This window comes from Nerophis lumbriciformis, linkage group LG27 (assembly GCF_033978685.3).
Source record: "Nerophis lumbriciformis linkage group LG27, RoL_Nlum_v2.1, whole genome shotgun sequence".
Classification (NCBI taxonomy): domain Eukaryota; kingdom Metazoa; phylum Chordata; class Actinopteri; order Syngnathiformes; family Syngnathidae; genus Nerophis; species Nerophis lumbriciformis.
The window spans coordinates 1,808,097-1,825,216 of NC_084574.2; the positions used below are offsets into that span (position 1 = coordinate 1,808,097).

The 17,120-nt window shown below is 41.3% G+C and overlaps 1 protein-coding gene across 1 annotated transcript in view; it reads right to left on the bottom strand.

Moving 5' to 3' along the window:
- The window catches only part of brat1 (BRCA1-associated ATM activator 1), a 68,736-nt gene continuing 51,616 nt past the window's right edge, over positions 1-17,120 (bottom strand). Inside the window, exons 9-12 of the mRNA XM_061923052.2 lie at positions 12,782-12,855; positions 12,646-12,721; positions 10,831-11,081; positions 1-1,753 (exon numbers count right to left, since the gene is read on the bottom strand). Of these exons, the coding sequence (XP_061779036.2) occupies positions 1,001-1,753; positions 10,831-11,081; positions 12,646-12,721; positions 12,782-12,855 (1,154 nt within the window). The 3' untranslated portion in view covers positions 1-1,000. The remainder of the gene's footprint in view (positions 1,754-10,830; positions 11,082-12,645; positions 12,722-12,781; positions 12,856-17,120) is intronic.

Here is a 17,120-nt window from a genome sequence, read left to right on the forward strand (position 1 = left end):
TAAAAAAAAACTAAATATAAATTGTAATTATTGTATATACAAAAAATAACTCAAATTCAAACAACTTTATAAAAGCTAATTTATTAAGTATAAACTCTGCAAAACCTCAAATGGTCACTTGCCAGTCGACTTTAAATTCACCTCAATTGAATTAGACCCTCCTAAAACCCTGATATTACAAAATAAACATAGTAATGTATTAGCAATGATGCTTGTTGTTAGGTACATGCCGGTGAGCTGGCTACAAAAATAAACGTTGATGAACGAGCGCATCAAGTCTTATCTTTTTTCACAAGGCAGGTCTATAAATACACTCACCACACTTCACATTTCATTATTTCTCCTTATGTAACAGCGAGGTTCACTCACTTACGCAACAACAGGCTGATTATCTTTTTAATGGCGTGATAAAAATATGCTGCTTCATATTTCATCTCTTTAAAAACCTAAGTGCGTGAATTGAATTAGGTGCTGGCGACCCCTAGGGGGCGTGTCAGGTGTCAGTAACAGTCCACTACAACCTCCTGACCCCTAGGGGGCGTGTCAGGTGTCAGTAGCAGTCCGCTACAACCTCCTGACCCCTAGGGGGCGTGTCAGGTGTCAGTAGCAGTCCACTACAACCTCCTGACCCCTAGGGGGCGTGTCAGGTGTCAGTAGCAGTCCTCTACAACCTCCTGACCCCTAGGGGGCGTGTCAGGTGTCAGTAGCAGTCCACTACAACCTCCTGACCCCTAGGGGGCGTGTCAGGTGTCAGCAGCAGTCCACTACAACCTCCTGACCCCTAGGGGGCGTGTCAGGTGTCAGTAACAGTCCACGACAACCTCCTGACCCCTAGGGGGCGTGTCAGGTGTCAGTAGCAGTCCTCTACAACCTCCTGACCCCTAGGGGGCGTGTCAGGTGTCAGTAGCAGTCCACTACAACCTCCTGACCCCTAGGGGGCGTGTCAGGTGTCAGTAACAGTCCTCTACAACCTCCTGACCCCTAGGGGGCGTGTCAGGTGTCAGTAGCAGTCCACTACAACCTCCTGACCCGCGTCCGTGTGGCTGTGGGCTGCACGGGCGCTCATGATGTCCTGCAGCAGAGACAGGAAGGAGTTGTGCACGTGGTCGCTGCTTTGGCTCAGAAGAACCGATCGTTGGTCCAAGTCCAGCGAGGTCAACACCTGGCACACGCCCACACGGTGGTCCCCGTCTTGGTCACCGGGTGTCCTCTCCAGCATCTTTCTGATCTCCTCTGGCAGCACGCAGGACACGCAGGTCGCCATGGCGGTCCTCTCATCTCCGGCGTCGGCCAGCAGGGGGCAGACCGTGTCTCTGATGCTTATCAGGAGGCGACTGGCTTTCAGTCCCACGGGTCGATCGCAGTCCACCAGGCATCGCAAGAGCGCGGAGATGACGCCTTGATCCACTAAGAAACCTAACGCCGCGTCCAAAGTGGCGTCCGGCCCGTTGGTGCGCGTGTGAAGTGCGCACGCCGGCTCGTAGGACCGTCCGACCCCGTTCTCGCCGTAACCCGGGCGGCCCGAGAGGACCGAGTCCAGCAGCAGCTCGGCCAGCTCCAAAGTGTGGACCTTGACCTCCCAGTCCAGATCCACGCTGCCCAGAGATAGGACGCAGCGCACGGAGTCCAGGAGGAGCGGCGAGGAGGACGGCGAGGAGGAGAACCAGGAAATGAAGTAGCGGACTACAGCCCGCCTGGCGAAGCCTTCCGTGTCCTCACTGAGGATGTCCAGCAGGCGGCGCACTAAGTCGGCCTGGAGGGACACAGGGACACTTTATTAGGTACTAGGTAGAAGGCTTGTGGGAAATTGTATTTTCATTTTTTATTATTTGTTTTGATTTTTAACCTACCGTATTTTCCGCACTATTAGCCGCACCTAAAAACCACAAATTTACTCAAAAGCTGACAGTGCGGCTTATAACCCGGTGCGCTTTATACAGGTAAAAGCCAGTAAATTAGAATATTTTGAAAAGCTTGATTTATTTCAGTAATTGCATTCAAAAGGTGTAACTTGTACATTATATTTATTCATTGCACACAGACTGATGCATTCAAATGTTTATTTCATTTAATTTTGATGATTTGAAGTGGCAACAAATGAAAATCCAAAATTCCGTGTCACAAAATTAGAATATTACTTAAGGCTAATAAAAAAAAGGGATTTTTAGAAATGTTGGCCAACTGAAAAGTATGAAAATGAAAAATATGAGCATGTACAATACTCAATACTTAGTTGGAGCTCCTTTTGCCTCAATTACTGCGTTAATGCGGCGTGGCATGGAGTCGATGAGTTTCTGGCACTGCTCAGGTGTTATGAGAGCCCAGGTTGCTCTGATAGTGGCCTTCAACTCTTCTGCGTTTTTGGCTCTGGCATTCTGCATCTTCCTTTTCACAATACCCCACAGATTTTCTATGGGGCTAAGGTCAGGGGAGTTGGCGGGCCAATTTAGAACAGAAATACCATGGTCCGTAAACCAGGCACGGGTAGATTTTGCGCTGTGTGCAGGCGCCAAGTCCTGTTGGAACTTGAAATCTCCATCTCCATAGAGCAGGTCAGCAGCAGGAAGCATGAAGTGCTCTAAAACTTGCTGGTAGACGGCTGCGTTGACCCTGGATCTCAGGAAACAGAGTGGACCGACACCAGCAGATGACATGGCACCCCAAACCATCACTGATGGTGGAAACTTTACACTAGACTTCAGGCAACGTGGATCCTGTGCCTCGCCTGTCTTCCTCCAGACTCTGGGACCTCGATTTCCAAAGGAAATTCAAAATTTGCATGGTTGGGTGATGGTTTGGGGTGCCATGTCATCTGCTGGTGTCGGTCCACTCTGTTTCCTGAGATCCAGGGTCAACGCAGCCGTCTACCAGCAAGTTTTAGAGCACTTCATGCTTCCTGCTGCTGACCTGCTCTATGGAGATGGAGATTTCAAGTTCCAACAGGACTTGGCGCCTGCACACAGCGCAAAATCTACCCGTGCCTGGTTTACGGACCATGGTATTTCTGTTCTAAATTGGCCCGCCAACTCCCCTGACCTTAGCCCCATAGAAAATCTGTGGGGTATTGTGAAAAGGAAGATGCAGAATGCCAGACCCAAAAACGCAGAAGAGTTGAAGGCCACTATCAGAGCAACCTGGGCTCTCATAACACCTGAGCAGTGCCAGAAACTCATCGACTCCATGCCACGCCGCATTAACGCAGTATTTGAGGCAAAAGGAGCTCCAACCAAGTATTGAGTATTGTACATGCTCATATTTTTCATTTTCATACTTTTCAGTTGGCCAACATTTCTAAAAATCCCTTTTTTGTATTAGCCTTAAGTAATATTCTAATTTTGTGACACACGGAATTTTGGATTTTCATTTGTTGCCACTTCAAATCATCAAAATTAAATGAAATAAACATTTGAATGCATCAGTCTGTGTGCAATGAATAAATATAATGTACAAGTTACACCTTTTGAAAGCAATTACTGAAATAAATCAAGTTTTTCAAAATATTCTAATTTACTGGCTTTTACCTGTATATGGATTAATATTAAGATTCATTTTCATAAAGTTTCGGTCTCGCAACTACGGTAAACAGCCGCCATCTTTTTTCCCGGTAGAACAGGAAGCGCTTCTTCTTCTACGCAAGCAACCGCCAAGGTAAGCACCCGCCCCCCGTAGAAGAAGAAGCGCGCGGGTATTACGTTTCATTTCCTTTGTGTGTTTACATCTGTAAAGACCAGACCACAAAATGGCTCCTACTAAGCGACACGCGTATAACTCAGAATTTAAACTTAAGGCAATAAGTCATGCCGAAGAACACGGAAATAGAGCAGCAGCAAGAGAATATAACATAAATGAATCAATGGTGCGTAGGTGGAGGAAGCAAGAAGATGACCTGCGCCAGGTAAAGAAGACAAAACAGAGTTTCCGAGGGAACAAAGCAAGATGGCAACTGTTGGAGGACAAACTCGAACAGTGGGTTGTTGAGCAGAGAGCAGCAAGCAGAAGTGTCAGCACCATCACTATTCCAATGAAGGCAACAGCGCTAGCAAGCGAACTTCACCTGGATGATTTTAAAGGTGGTGCTTCTTGGTGTTTCCGGTTCATGAAAAGACGCAATCTCTCCATCCGCACACGGACTACTATTTCACAGCAACTGCCTAAAGACTTTCAAGAAAAGCTGGCTACTTTCCGTGCATATTGTAAAAACAAGATAGCTGAAAAAAAGATCCGGCCAGAGAACATTATCAACATGGACGAGGTTCCACTGACTTTTGATATTCCTGTGAACCGCACTGTGGATACAACGGGAGCACGTACGGTGAATATTCGCACCACAGGGAATGAGAAGTCATCCTTCACTGTGGTTCTAGCTTGCCATGCTAATGGCCAGAAACTTCCACCCATGGTGATATTCAAAAGGAAGACCTTGCCAAAAGAGACCTTTCCAGCCGGCGTCATCATAAAAGCTAACTCGAAGGGATGGATGGATGAAGAAAAGATGAGCGAGTGGTTAAGGTAAGTTTAAGTTTACGCGAAGAGGCCGGGTGGCTTTTTTCACGCAGCTCCGTCCATGTTGATATACGACTCCATGCGCGCCCACATCACGCTGGTTTTTAATATATTATTAAAGTTTGACTGACCTATCTGACTGTTTTTTTGACATTCCTTTAGCGCAGTTAGATGCGGCTTACAACACGGGGCGGCTTATAGGTGGACAAAGTTTTGAAATATGCCGTTCATTGAAGGCGCGGCTTTTAACCCAGGGCGGCTTATGGTGCGGAAAATACGGTATGTTTTTTTTTATGGCAAACACACAAAATATGCAAAATCTTCTACTAGAAATGTGTTTAAGGATTGGTTTGTTTATGAAGCTTGATGTGGTTTCTGTTATTTTGGGAGAGTTCATTGACAATCATGATTTAATCAATTTAATTATAGTACTTGGTAAAAGGTTTATTTTTAAGGCAAAAAACAGATATTCACTTAGTATTACTTTCTTTAAAACATTTATTCAGTATTTTTTAACTTTAGAAAGTTACATGGTTGAAAACGATAATGATGCCAAAAAACATAAAAAAAGATGGGAAGTCCTCAAAGGCTTATGTTGAAAGTGTAATTATGTTTATAGATTATATGTTATCTGTTGTTGTATTCCCTAATTTTTAGTGACCTGAACATAAGATGGACTGTACATACATTTTTTGTTTTGTTTTTGTTTTGAAAATGTAATTTTGTTTATAGATTACCGTATTTTCCGCACTATAAGGCGCACCTAAAAACCACAAATTTTCTCAAAAGCTGACAGTGCGCCTTATAATCCGGTGCGCCTTATATATGGGTTAATATTAATATTAATTTTCATAAAGTTTCGGTCTCGCAACTACGGTAAACAGCCGCCATCTTTTTTCCCCGTAGAAGAAGCGCGCGGTGCATGCTGGGATATGTGACGTTTCATTTCCATTTGTGTGTTTATGTAAAGACCCCAAAATGGCTCCTATTAAGTGTGTTGTCTGACTAATTATAAATAATGCAGACGAGGCGTGTTAACTGAGTTCTCAACGTTTACTCGCAGCGTGCTCATAACCACATTCTAACTGCCAGCATACAACAACGCTTCTCAGGGCTACTGCGCATGCTCGTCACTATCGTTGCATGCTGGGTAGTGTAGTTGTTATATTTGCTAGCTCATAACATCACATTAAGAGACACGCTTACGCGCTTAATTCAATACTCGCCGTCATTCCGGGTGGATTGACAAAAGACCTCCAGCCGCTAGATATTGGTGTCAACAGGGCATTCGAAGCTAGACTGCTAACGGCGTGGGAACAGTGGATGACAGAAGGCGAACACACCTTCACTAAGACAGGGAGACAGCGCCGGACGACATACGCCAACATTTGCCAGTGGATCGTAAATGCCTGGGCGGATATTTCGGTCACAACTGTGGTCCGAGCTTTCCGGAAGGCAGGATTCACAGAACTGCTGGACAACAACAGCGACACTGACTCCGATTACTTCGACGAGACGGAGCCGGCCATTTTGGATCCCACATTCGCCCAACTTTTCAATTCGGACAACGAAGGAGAAGAATTCGAGGGATTTATGAATGAAGAATAACTTCAGAAAGTGAGCGCTATGTTTATTTTGTGTGTTGTGACATTAACGTTCGAGCAACATTATGTTGCTATTGCTCTGCACTATTTTGAATTTTACTATGTTTGTGATTGCACATTACCGTACATTTTGGGAGTGAACAGAGTTGTTAGAACGCTGGTTTTTAATATATTATTAAAGTTTGACTGACCTATCTGACTGTTTTTTTGACATTCCTTTAGCGCAGTTAGATGCGGCTTATAACACGGGGCGGCTTATAGGTGGACAAAGTTTTGAAATATGCCGTTCATTGAAGGCGCGGCTTATAACACGGGGCGGCTTATGGTGCGGTAAATACGGTATTTAAAAAAAATCCCAAAAAATTTTTTTTTTTACATAGGCCGAACGTATTTGGCCCGCGAGCTGTAGTTTGTACACAGTCAGGTTCAAACACTGATGACATCTATTAAACAAGACAAGAGGCAAAGAATCAAACAGAGGCAGAATTCAATTTGGAGTCAATATTGAGGAGAAAACGTGTTGACCTGTAACTTCTTACGGTGTAAACCCACGCTCTGCCCAAAGATTGCATTCCTCCTTCTTTATTTGACTTTCTCCCCCCCACCTGACCACAGCTGCTTCCAGAGGGAAGTGGGTCGTAAACAGCGTTGCCTTTGGTTACCGAACAGTTCAAAAGGAGAGGTCGTATAATAGTTCAAAAAGAGTTACCGTATTTTCCGCACCATAAGCCGCCCTGGGTTATAAGCCGCGCCTTCAATGAACGGCATATTTCAAAACTTTGTCCACCTATAAGCCGCCCCGTGTTGTAAGCCGCATCTAACTGCGCTAAAGGAATGTCAAAAAAACAGTCAGATAGGTCAGTCAAACTTTAATAATATATTAAAAACCAGCGTGATGTGGGCGCGCATGGAGTCGTATATCAACATGGACGGAGCTGCGTGAAAAAAGCCACCCGGCCTCTTCGCGTAAACTTACCTTAACCACTCGCTCATCTTTTCTTCATCCATCCATCCCTTCGAGTTAGCTTTTATGATGACGCCGGCTGGAAAGGTCTCTTTTGGCAAGGTCTTCCTTTTGAATATCACCATGGGTGGAAGTTTCTGGCCATTAGCATGGCAAGCTAGAACCACAGTGAAGGATGACTTCTCATTCCCTGTGGTGCGAATATTCACCGTACGTGCTCCCGTTGTATCCACAGTGCGGTTCACAGGAATATCAAAAGTCAGTGGAACCTCGTCCATGTTGATAATGTTCTCTGGCCGGATCTTTTTTTCAGCTATCTTGTTTTTACAATATGCACGGAAAGTAGCCAGCTTTTCTTGAAAGTCTTTAGGCAGTTGCTGTGAAATAGTAATCCGTGTGCGGATGGAGAGATTGCGTCTTTTCATGAACCGGAAACCTGTCGCTTAGTAGGAGCCATTTTGTGGTCTTTACAGATGTAAACACACAAAGGAAATGAAACGTAATATCCGCGCGCTTCTTCTTCTTCTACGCGGGCGGGTGGTTGCTTACAGTAGAAGAAGAAGCGCTTCCTGTTCTATGGGGGCGGGTGCTTACCTTGGCGGTTGCTTGCGTAGAAGAAGAAGCACTTCCTCTTCTACGGGGAAAAAAGATGGCGGCTGTTTACCGTAGTTGCGAGACCGAAACTTTATGAAAATGAATCTTAATATTAATCCATATATAAAGCGCACCGGGTTATAAGCCGCACTGTCAGCTTTTGAGTAAATTTGTGGTTTTTAGGTGCGGCTAATAGTGCGGAAAATACGGTACATAAAATACTTCAAAAAGAGTTAGTCTGGAAATTGGGCAGATCCTGTCATCTCTCCATTTTGAAGTCACAGTGGAGTTTTACGAGCATTCTTCCTCAAAGACAGCCCCTGTCCTTTTGCCTGGAACTAATTTCAACACAAAGTTTTTTGTGATAACTTACAATTATTCTAACAGACACCCCTGGTCTAAGTTTCATTATTTATCTTTTCTGTGCCCTTGTGAATGTTTAGTCATCCTTTCCTTTCCTCTTGTAATGAAGCTATGGTTTTCTAACAATTGGCCATGTGAATCATTAAATGTGGTCGAAGTCTACAAAGGCAGCAGAGGTTTGTCATTGTTTTGGATTTAATGAGATGGTGTCCACTGGTGGGTATATTTTATCAAACATGTATGAATGCAGTTCAGTGGAACTTACTGAGGATTTCCCAAGGGCTGTTTTACAGGCCAATGTTGGAACACACTTCCACAGTTTGCAATTTAAGCCACACCCACTCAATTTTAGAAGAAAAACATATGTTTCCCTATATAAGCCGCAAAAAAAAAAAAAAAATTTTTTTTTTAATATATATATATATATATATATATATATATATATATATTTTTATATTAGGAGTGTAACGGTACGTGTATTTGTATTGAACCGTTTCAGTACGGGGGTTCCGGTTCGGTTAGGAGGTGTACCGAACGAGTTTCCACACGGACATATTAAGTAGCGTAATATGTCACACTGCCGTTAGCTGCTAGCATGCCGCCAACGGGCTAGGATAGACTGACCATACGTCCTCTTTTCACCGGACATGTCCTCTTTTGCGGAGCTGTCAGGGCGGAGTTTCTTAAATGCCTCAAATGTCCGGCGTTTTGAGTTAGGGTTGCGTGTATTTTCAATGGACGTTCAGGGTTAAGAAGGGGTTAAAAACAAAACAAACAGCAGCATTGGTGAGGGAGGGGCAGAGACAGAGAGAGAGAGAGAGAGAGAGAGAGTTATGATAAACGCGCATGCGTCGCCAGGCTCTGCTTTTTATCCATAGATTTATCACATTTAATGTTTTATTATCGATAGCAGGGGTGTCAAAAGTGTGCCCCGGGGGCCATTTGCGGCCCACAGCTAATGCTTTAAAAGGCCCACGGCACATTCTAAAAATACTATTAAAATCAACAAAAACATAACAAAAGTGAAATAAAAAAGCTTAAAGGTTAAATGTCATTTAGAAAAAGTTGCAATGTTGACTAATAAAACAAAGCTGTTTTTTCTTCTTTCAAACTGTCATTGCTCAAAACATAATATTGAATCAAAATCAATGTTATTATGAATTATTGACCTATCCAAGGTTCCCATTACTTCACATCAAATATTACACTAAGACAAATATTTTTGGTGGAAGATTTTGCAAATTTGGTAAATAACCCAAAAATGTATATTTTGTTGTTTTCTTACTGTACCGAAAATGAACCGAACCGTGACCTCTAAACCGAGGTACGTACCGAACCCAAATTTTTGTGTACCGTTACACTCCTAATATATATATATATACATATATATATATATATATATATATATATATATATATATATATATATATATATATATATATATATATAGTTAGCATGCGTCATGTACCAAGTGTAATGACTGCGAAAATGGATTTTAAAAAACGCTAATATTAGCATGCTAACAGTGAGCCTATGTCACTACCAAGTTTTATGACTCTGCGGTGGACGGTGAAAAAAACGTTAGCATGCTAATATTAGCATGCTAACAGTTATTACAATTGTATATGTATATATAACAAACAATGTAACAATGATATATAAATATACATATGTCATCTTTCTTCAAATTGTACTGAAACTAAAACTGTTCTAGAAGAGACAAGATGGCCAGTAAAATACAACTCTTTATATTTCTAGTACAAGCTGGAAAATACACAACAAATTTTTGAAATTAGTTATTTACACAAATATATTTTTTACATAGCTTAATCGTTTCCAAACTGTGCCTGTAACACGGCAGTAAAACGGCTGATCAAACAAAAACAGAAGTCATTGTCATGCACCCATTAGCTGCGTAAGCTAGCTCTCCAATCAGCTAAACAGACTCAATAACTCCACGGTGACGTTTTGGATGAATTTACTGAGGAATTTGTGAAACAAAGAATGCCATTGTAAGTTAGTACGGTAATACTAACACAGTAAACGTTTTAGCATATTAACTAATGCTAACGGCGCTAGCTTGATTAGATTACGATAGCACGTACGAATATGCATGAAAACATTCCAACAGACGTCACACATGGGACGGCTTAGTAATCTGTTTTTTTTTTCTCTCCCTGACCCCCTGAGGGTGCCACAGACTGTGGATGCTTTTAAAAAAGGCTTAAAAACCCTTCTTTTTAAAAAAGCCTCTTTTTTTTAGATATATGCATACTAGTTTTAGCTATTTGGCTGTTCTAGTTTTTAAAAAAAAAGTTTTTATTATCTTTTTATTTAATTCTTTTTTACTTTTTTTATTTTATTATTTTTATTTTATTTTATTTTTTTATACACTGTAGCACTTTGAGGTTGTTTACTCAATGTAAAGTACTTTTTACAAATAAAATCTATTATTGTTAATCAAGAATTGTTTTAGTTATATTGTAAAACTTGCTTGGCGTGATGACTGGAGAATCCATACGAGTAGAAACGCTACGGACGACTAGAAAAGGGAACATCAGTTGTACTCTAAACAGAAGCACCTGCAGTGAGCGAACACGTCTCGAAGATTGCGCCGTAGCACAAAAAATAGCATCTTTTCTTTGTTTGTTTTTTTATAACTATGCGCATCATGGCCGTCAGCGAAGAGAAATCCATAAATCAGCCGCACCGTTTTATAAGCGTTGGAAAAAAATAGCAGCTTATAGTCCGGAATTTAGGGTTGAAAAAAAAAAAAAAAAGCCATCAAATGTTTTTGCCAACCTGTCCCTGATGCGGCGCCGCCCCCTGCTGCCAGCTGGGCGCCAGAGTCCTCGCCAGTGCAGCGATGACGCTGGCTCTCACGTAGCTCTCAGGGTCCTGCAGCGCCGCCCTGAGGAGGGGAGTGGATGTGCTGGGCAGGTCTTCTGATTTCAGGGCGAGGACGCCGGCCAGCTGTCCCAACAACTCCACGCTGGAGTCTCTTACCTCCCAGCGCGGGTCACAGACACGCTTCTGAACCGTGGTCATGAGATCTGACAATGGAGAGCAGACATAGTACAGTATGTGTCATGTCTACAGCAGACATAATACAGTATGTGCCATGTTTACAGCAGACATAATACAGTATGTGTCATGTTTACAGCAGACATGATACAGTATGTGTCATGTTTACAGCAGACATAATACAGTATGTGCCATGTTTATAGCAGACATAATACAGTATGTGTCATGTCTACAGCAGACATCATACAGTATGTGTCATGTTTACAGCAGACATAATACAGTATGTGTCATGTCTACAGCAGACATCATACAGTATGTGTCATGTTTACAGCAGACATAATACAGTATGTGTCATGTTTACAGCAGACATGATACAGTATGTGTCATGTTTACAGCAGACATCATACAGAATGTGTCATGTTTACAGCAGACATCATACAGTATATGTCAATTTTACAGCAGACATCATACAGTATATGTCATGTTTACAGCAGACATCATACAGTGTGTGTCATGTTTACAGCAGACATAATACAGTATGTGTCATGTCTACAGCATACATGATACAGTATGTGTCATGTCTACAGCATACATGATACAGTATGTGTCATGTTTACAGCAGACATAATACAGTATGTGTCATGTCTACAGCAGACATGATACAGTATGTGTCATGTTTACAGCAGACATAATACAGTATATGTCATGTTTACAGCAGACATCATACAGTACATGTCATGTTTACAGCAGACATTATACAGTATATGTCATGTTTACAGCAGACATCATACAGTATATGTCATGTTTACAGCAGACATTATACAGTATATGTCATGTTTACAGCAGACATTATACAGTATATGTCATGTTTACAGCAGACATCATACAGTATATGTCATGTTTACAGCAGACATCATACAGTGTGTGTCATGTCTACAGCAGACATCATACAGTGTGTGTCATGTTTACAGCAGACATCATACAGTATATGTCATGTTTACAGCAGACATCATACAGTGTGTGTCATGTCTACAGCAGACATCATACAGTGTGTGTCATGTTTACAGCAGACATAATACAGTATATGTCATGTTTACAGCAGACATCATACAGTATATGTCATGTTTACAGCAGACATCATACAGTATATGTCTTGTTTACAGCAGACATAATACAGTATGTGTCATGTTTACAGCAGACATAATACAGTATGTGTCATGTTTACAGCAGACATCATACAGTGTGTGTCATGTTTACAGCAGACATCATACAGTATATGTCTTGTTTACAGCAGACATAATACAGTATGTGTCATGTTTACAGCAGACATAATACAGTATGTGTCATGTTTACAGCAGACATCATACAGTGTGTGTCATGTTTACAGCAGACATAATACAGTATGTGTCATGTTTACAGCAGACATAATACAGTATGTGTCATGTTTACAGCAGACATCATACAGTATATGTCATGTTTACAGCAGACATAATACAGTATGTGTCATGTTTACAGCAGACATCATACAGTATGTGTCATGTTTACAGCAGACATCATACAGTATGTGTCATGTTTACAGCAGGTGAACACTACCTTCTCTGAGCTGCTGTGGAAAAGACGTGCAAATGTTCATCCACTGTATGAAGGCCTTGTATGACTTGTGAAGAACCTGAAAACAACACATCATTAAACCTTTGGTACTGATGTCGCACAGAATAAAAGTACTTACTGTCGGGTCCCAATCAGGGTTCTTCATATACTGGATCAGAACTTCAAACACAGACTTCATTGTGTTGTTAGCTCCTGAAACACACAAAAGTGACAGATTTTGTAGAATCCATCCATTTAAAGGATAAATATCATTACCAGTACAATCCTTTTGTATTTTTTTTAAATTTTGGTGTATATATATATATATATATATATATATATATATATATATATATATATATATATTAGAGATGCGCGGTTTGCAGGCACAACCGCGGAGTCCGCGGATTATCTACGGATCGGGCGGATGAAATTAAAAAAAATTAGATTTTATCCGCGGGTCGGGTCGGGCGGTTGAAATAAAAAAAATTAAGATTTTAAATAGATTCAGGCGGGTGGCAGTTAAACCAATTGGTAAATATATATACATAGTTAAATGTTGTTACCCACATACGAAAAACGAGCAGGCACCTGCAGCATATGCCACAACAGAAGAAGAAAAAAAAAGAGATGGACACTTTTACGGAGCGGAGAAGGGACGCCTCGCCGGGGTCCGGGACCGAGGCCCCTTCCCCCGAGAGGGCCCCACCGGGAGCCGTAGCTGAGGCGATCCGCGAGAAGGGCCCGACGCACGTCCAGGGTCACCACCGCGCCCACCGCACCGACACCCCGCCTCGTCCGCCTTCGCCGCGGCCGGCGTCACGCGCAGCAGGTAAGCAGCTTACCTGCCCGCCACCCCCGTGGCCGGGGGCTCGTAACAGGGGTCACTCCGCGCGCTCCGCCCGCGCAGCTTACCTGCCCGCCACCCCTGTTGCCGGGGGCGCGTAACAGGGGTCACTCCGCGCGCAGTGCGCTCACGAAAGGGGTGGGGCTCACCCTGGTTGATATAGACAGCAGGACGGTGGTCATGGAAGTCGGAACCCGCTAAGGAGTGTGTAACAACCCACCTGCCGAATCAACTAGCCCTGAAAATGGATGGCGCTGGAGCGTCGGGCCCATACCCGGCCGTCGCCGGCAGCGAGACGCGCTTGGAGGTGCGCTCAGCGCGGCTCCCATATGATTGCGCACTGGTGTGCGTCTGGGTCGTGACAGCGTGGCACGCGAATGTCTGTGCTGCATTGGATCAGTCTCCTTTCTTTAACAGGCAAAAGCTTTATAACCTCACTAATGCCTTGCATCGTCTATATTAGATATATAACAACGGGCGGGTGCGGGCGGGTGCGGTTCTGATCAAATGTTACATCGGGTGGATGGCGGATGGTTGACGACTTTCTGATGCGGTTGCGGATTAAATAATTGCCTATCCGCGCATCTCTAATATATATATATATATATATATATATATATATATATATATATATATATATATATATATATATATATATATATATATATATATATATATATATAAATAAAACTTGGTACCAAAATGTATTTCGATATTTTTCTAAATAAAGGAGACCACAAAATAATGTCATTATTGGCTTTATTTGAAAATCTTAGGATACATGAAACATATGTTTATTATAGCAATTTAGTCCTTAAATAAAATGTTGAACATACTAGACAACTTGTCTTTTAGTAGTAAGTAAACAAACAAAGACTCCTAATTAGTCTGCTGACACATGCAGTAACATATTGTGTCATTTATACACCTATTATTTTCTACAAGCTGTAAAAAAAAAAGTCATTATTAATCTACTTGTTCATTTACTGTTAATATCTGCTTATTTTCCATTTCAACATGTTCTATCTACACTTCTGTTAAAATGTAATAATCACTTATTCTTCTCTTCTTTGATACTTTACATTAGTTTTGGATGATATCACAAATTTAGGTATTATCATAAACTGTCTGGCTAGCTGTGTACAAACAAAACACAAAACAATACTTTACAGCTACTGTAATACGATTGTTCATGTCTTTTAGTCGGTACAGATTGGCTTCTTGTCGTATTGTGTTGTGCATTACAACATTTCGTGTTGTTGTAAAAGCCAGCTTATCTCTTTCCGTAATTAGCTTGCCGATGTTAGTCGGCTAGAAAAAGAGTTCCTCAGTGTTCGCTCTTACAATAACACTGTCGCTACAGTTTGGTTATTATACATGTTACACAACGTAAATGAAGAATTGTTAAAGTGATTTAGAGGCAGAATTGATTGCTCCCATTAGCTCTATAGCTAGCCTAATTTTTTTACATGTTAGAAAGCGGAAAAAAAAAGTTTTTTGTCTCCTTGTCCCTCATAAAGATTGTGAACCATAGGCAAAATTCCCCCAAAATGGAGTTCCCCTTTAAGAACTCCTCTATTTGCAAACTTTAAGAACTCCTCTATTTGCAAACCATTTGTGACTTTCTTTCGTGGTTTTGTTAGGCATGTGCAAAAAGACTACCGTAAATTCCGAACTATTTTACTACGCTTTGATCCCTGCGGCTAACAAAACGGTGCCGACAATTAATGGATTTGTCTTCACTGACGATATAAAAAACATAAACAAGCAAAGACACCGAATAGATGTGTTATTGCTTGTGCTATGGCGCCATCTTTGGGACGAGTTTGCTCACAGCAGGTTCTGCAATGCTGCATTGCCCTTCTGGCCTTGACAATTATTTTACTCAGGGGGCCAGATTTAGATAAAAAAAAGTGTTTCTGGGGGCCGGAATATCTATTTTTAGGAAGACTAATACATACCTGCCAACTTTTGAAATCAGAAAAACCTAGTAGCCAGGGTCCAGGGGCCGCAGGCCCCGGTAGGTCCAGGACAAAGTCCTGGTGGGGGGTTCAGGCTTCGCCCCCCCGACGCAAAATGATTGATTGCATTCAGACAGGTTAAAATGTTGCTAAAACCATCACTTTTCTATCAGTCACAGTGACTTTTCAAAACAAAAATATTACAGCAAAAATCATATGGGTTGATTGACATGTTTATTCTGTAAGCTAACTTCAATAGTTTGAAATTATTTTGACAGTTAATGCCAGTTATCCTGTCAACCTTTCACAAGACTTCAATTTGTTAATTGAAAGTATAAACAGTATAAACACTTTTTACAGTAAACAAATGGTAAAACAGTACTAAACAATTCCATTAAAAAAAAAATTGGTGTCATTATTAACTTTCTGTCCAAGCTTGTATAATCTACTGCCTTGTTCAATTGTATAAAATATTCTGTGCCTAAAATTCACATTTCTATCACAATGATCATACTGTAAACATGGTAAGCTAACTTCATTAAAATTAATAGTCCTGTCAATAGCATGGAATTACAATTCAAATGTAGTTTTTTTTTGTAAGCCTTTCAAAAGAATTCAAAATATGAAAAATTAATGAAAATGAATTTAAGCCATCAGACACTTGAAAAGTGGCACATCACATCTCTAATGTAATCATTTGAACTTTTCAACAGAAATAGCACTGCAAAAATATTAAGGACATACTTCTGTATTTTGGTAGTTATGCTGTCAACATTTAACAAGATTTCTTCAACTTGGACTTGAAAGCATAAATAGTATAAACACTTTTAACAGTATAACAGTACTAAACAATTCCAATAGATAACATTGGTGTCATTACCTTTTTGTTTGCTCAATTATTGCCTCCGTAAATAAAACTTCGGCATTTATCACATCCAAAGAATCTGTTTGGGCGACGAAAAACGTTGAAAGTTTTCCACTTGTATCGCTAGCAACGGCATTAGACTTGTGTTTTTTTGTCCCAACGTGGTCTTTTACATCGCTAATTCCTCCGTGTCCGATCGAAAAATCTTGTCTGCACAAGGTGCAATTCGCGGAGTTTTCACCCTTTTTGGAACGGATCATTATTCCCGGATAGGCTTTTGAATATTCTTCACGGAATGACTGCAGTTTTCTTTTCGGTTTAAGACTCGTATGCGATTTTTCTCCGGCTGATTCCATGATCGTTCGCTCGTTTGGAAACAATGGCAACTGGTGCCTCGTGCTTGGCAGCGGTGCTATAAATAGCCTCGCGCATGGCATTCGGAATGGCTCGATAGGAAGTTACGGGAAGCAGTGTCGATTGTCATTGTTGTTACGCGATTTCGTGAATAAAACTTAAAACAATTTTTTTTTTTTTAATTAATGAAAAACCGTATTTTTTATCACTGCAACCGTAGGTTGATGAAAACCGTACTAATTACGGGAAAACCGGAGTAGTTGGCAGGTATGCTAATACAAAACCTCACAATAATGATTGAAAGCTAAAAACTTTATGACAGGCCACCTTAACAAACGTGATGGAATTTGATTTTTTTTTTTACTGAATGAGACACCCAGAATGGAAATGAAAATAAAGAATGTGGGATTTACAATATTAACTATGAATGATAAAACGCTGAATATTGACA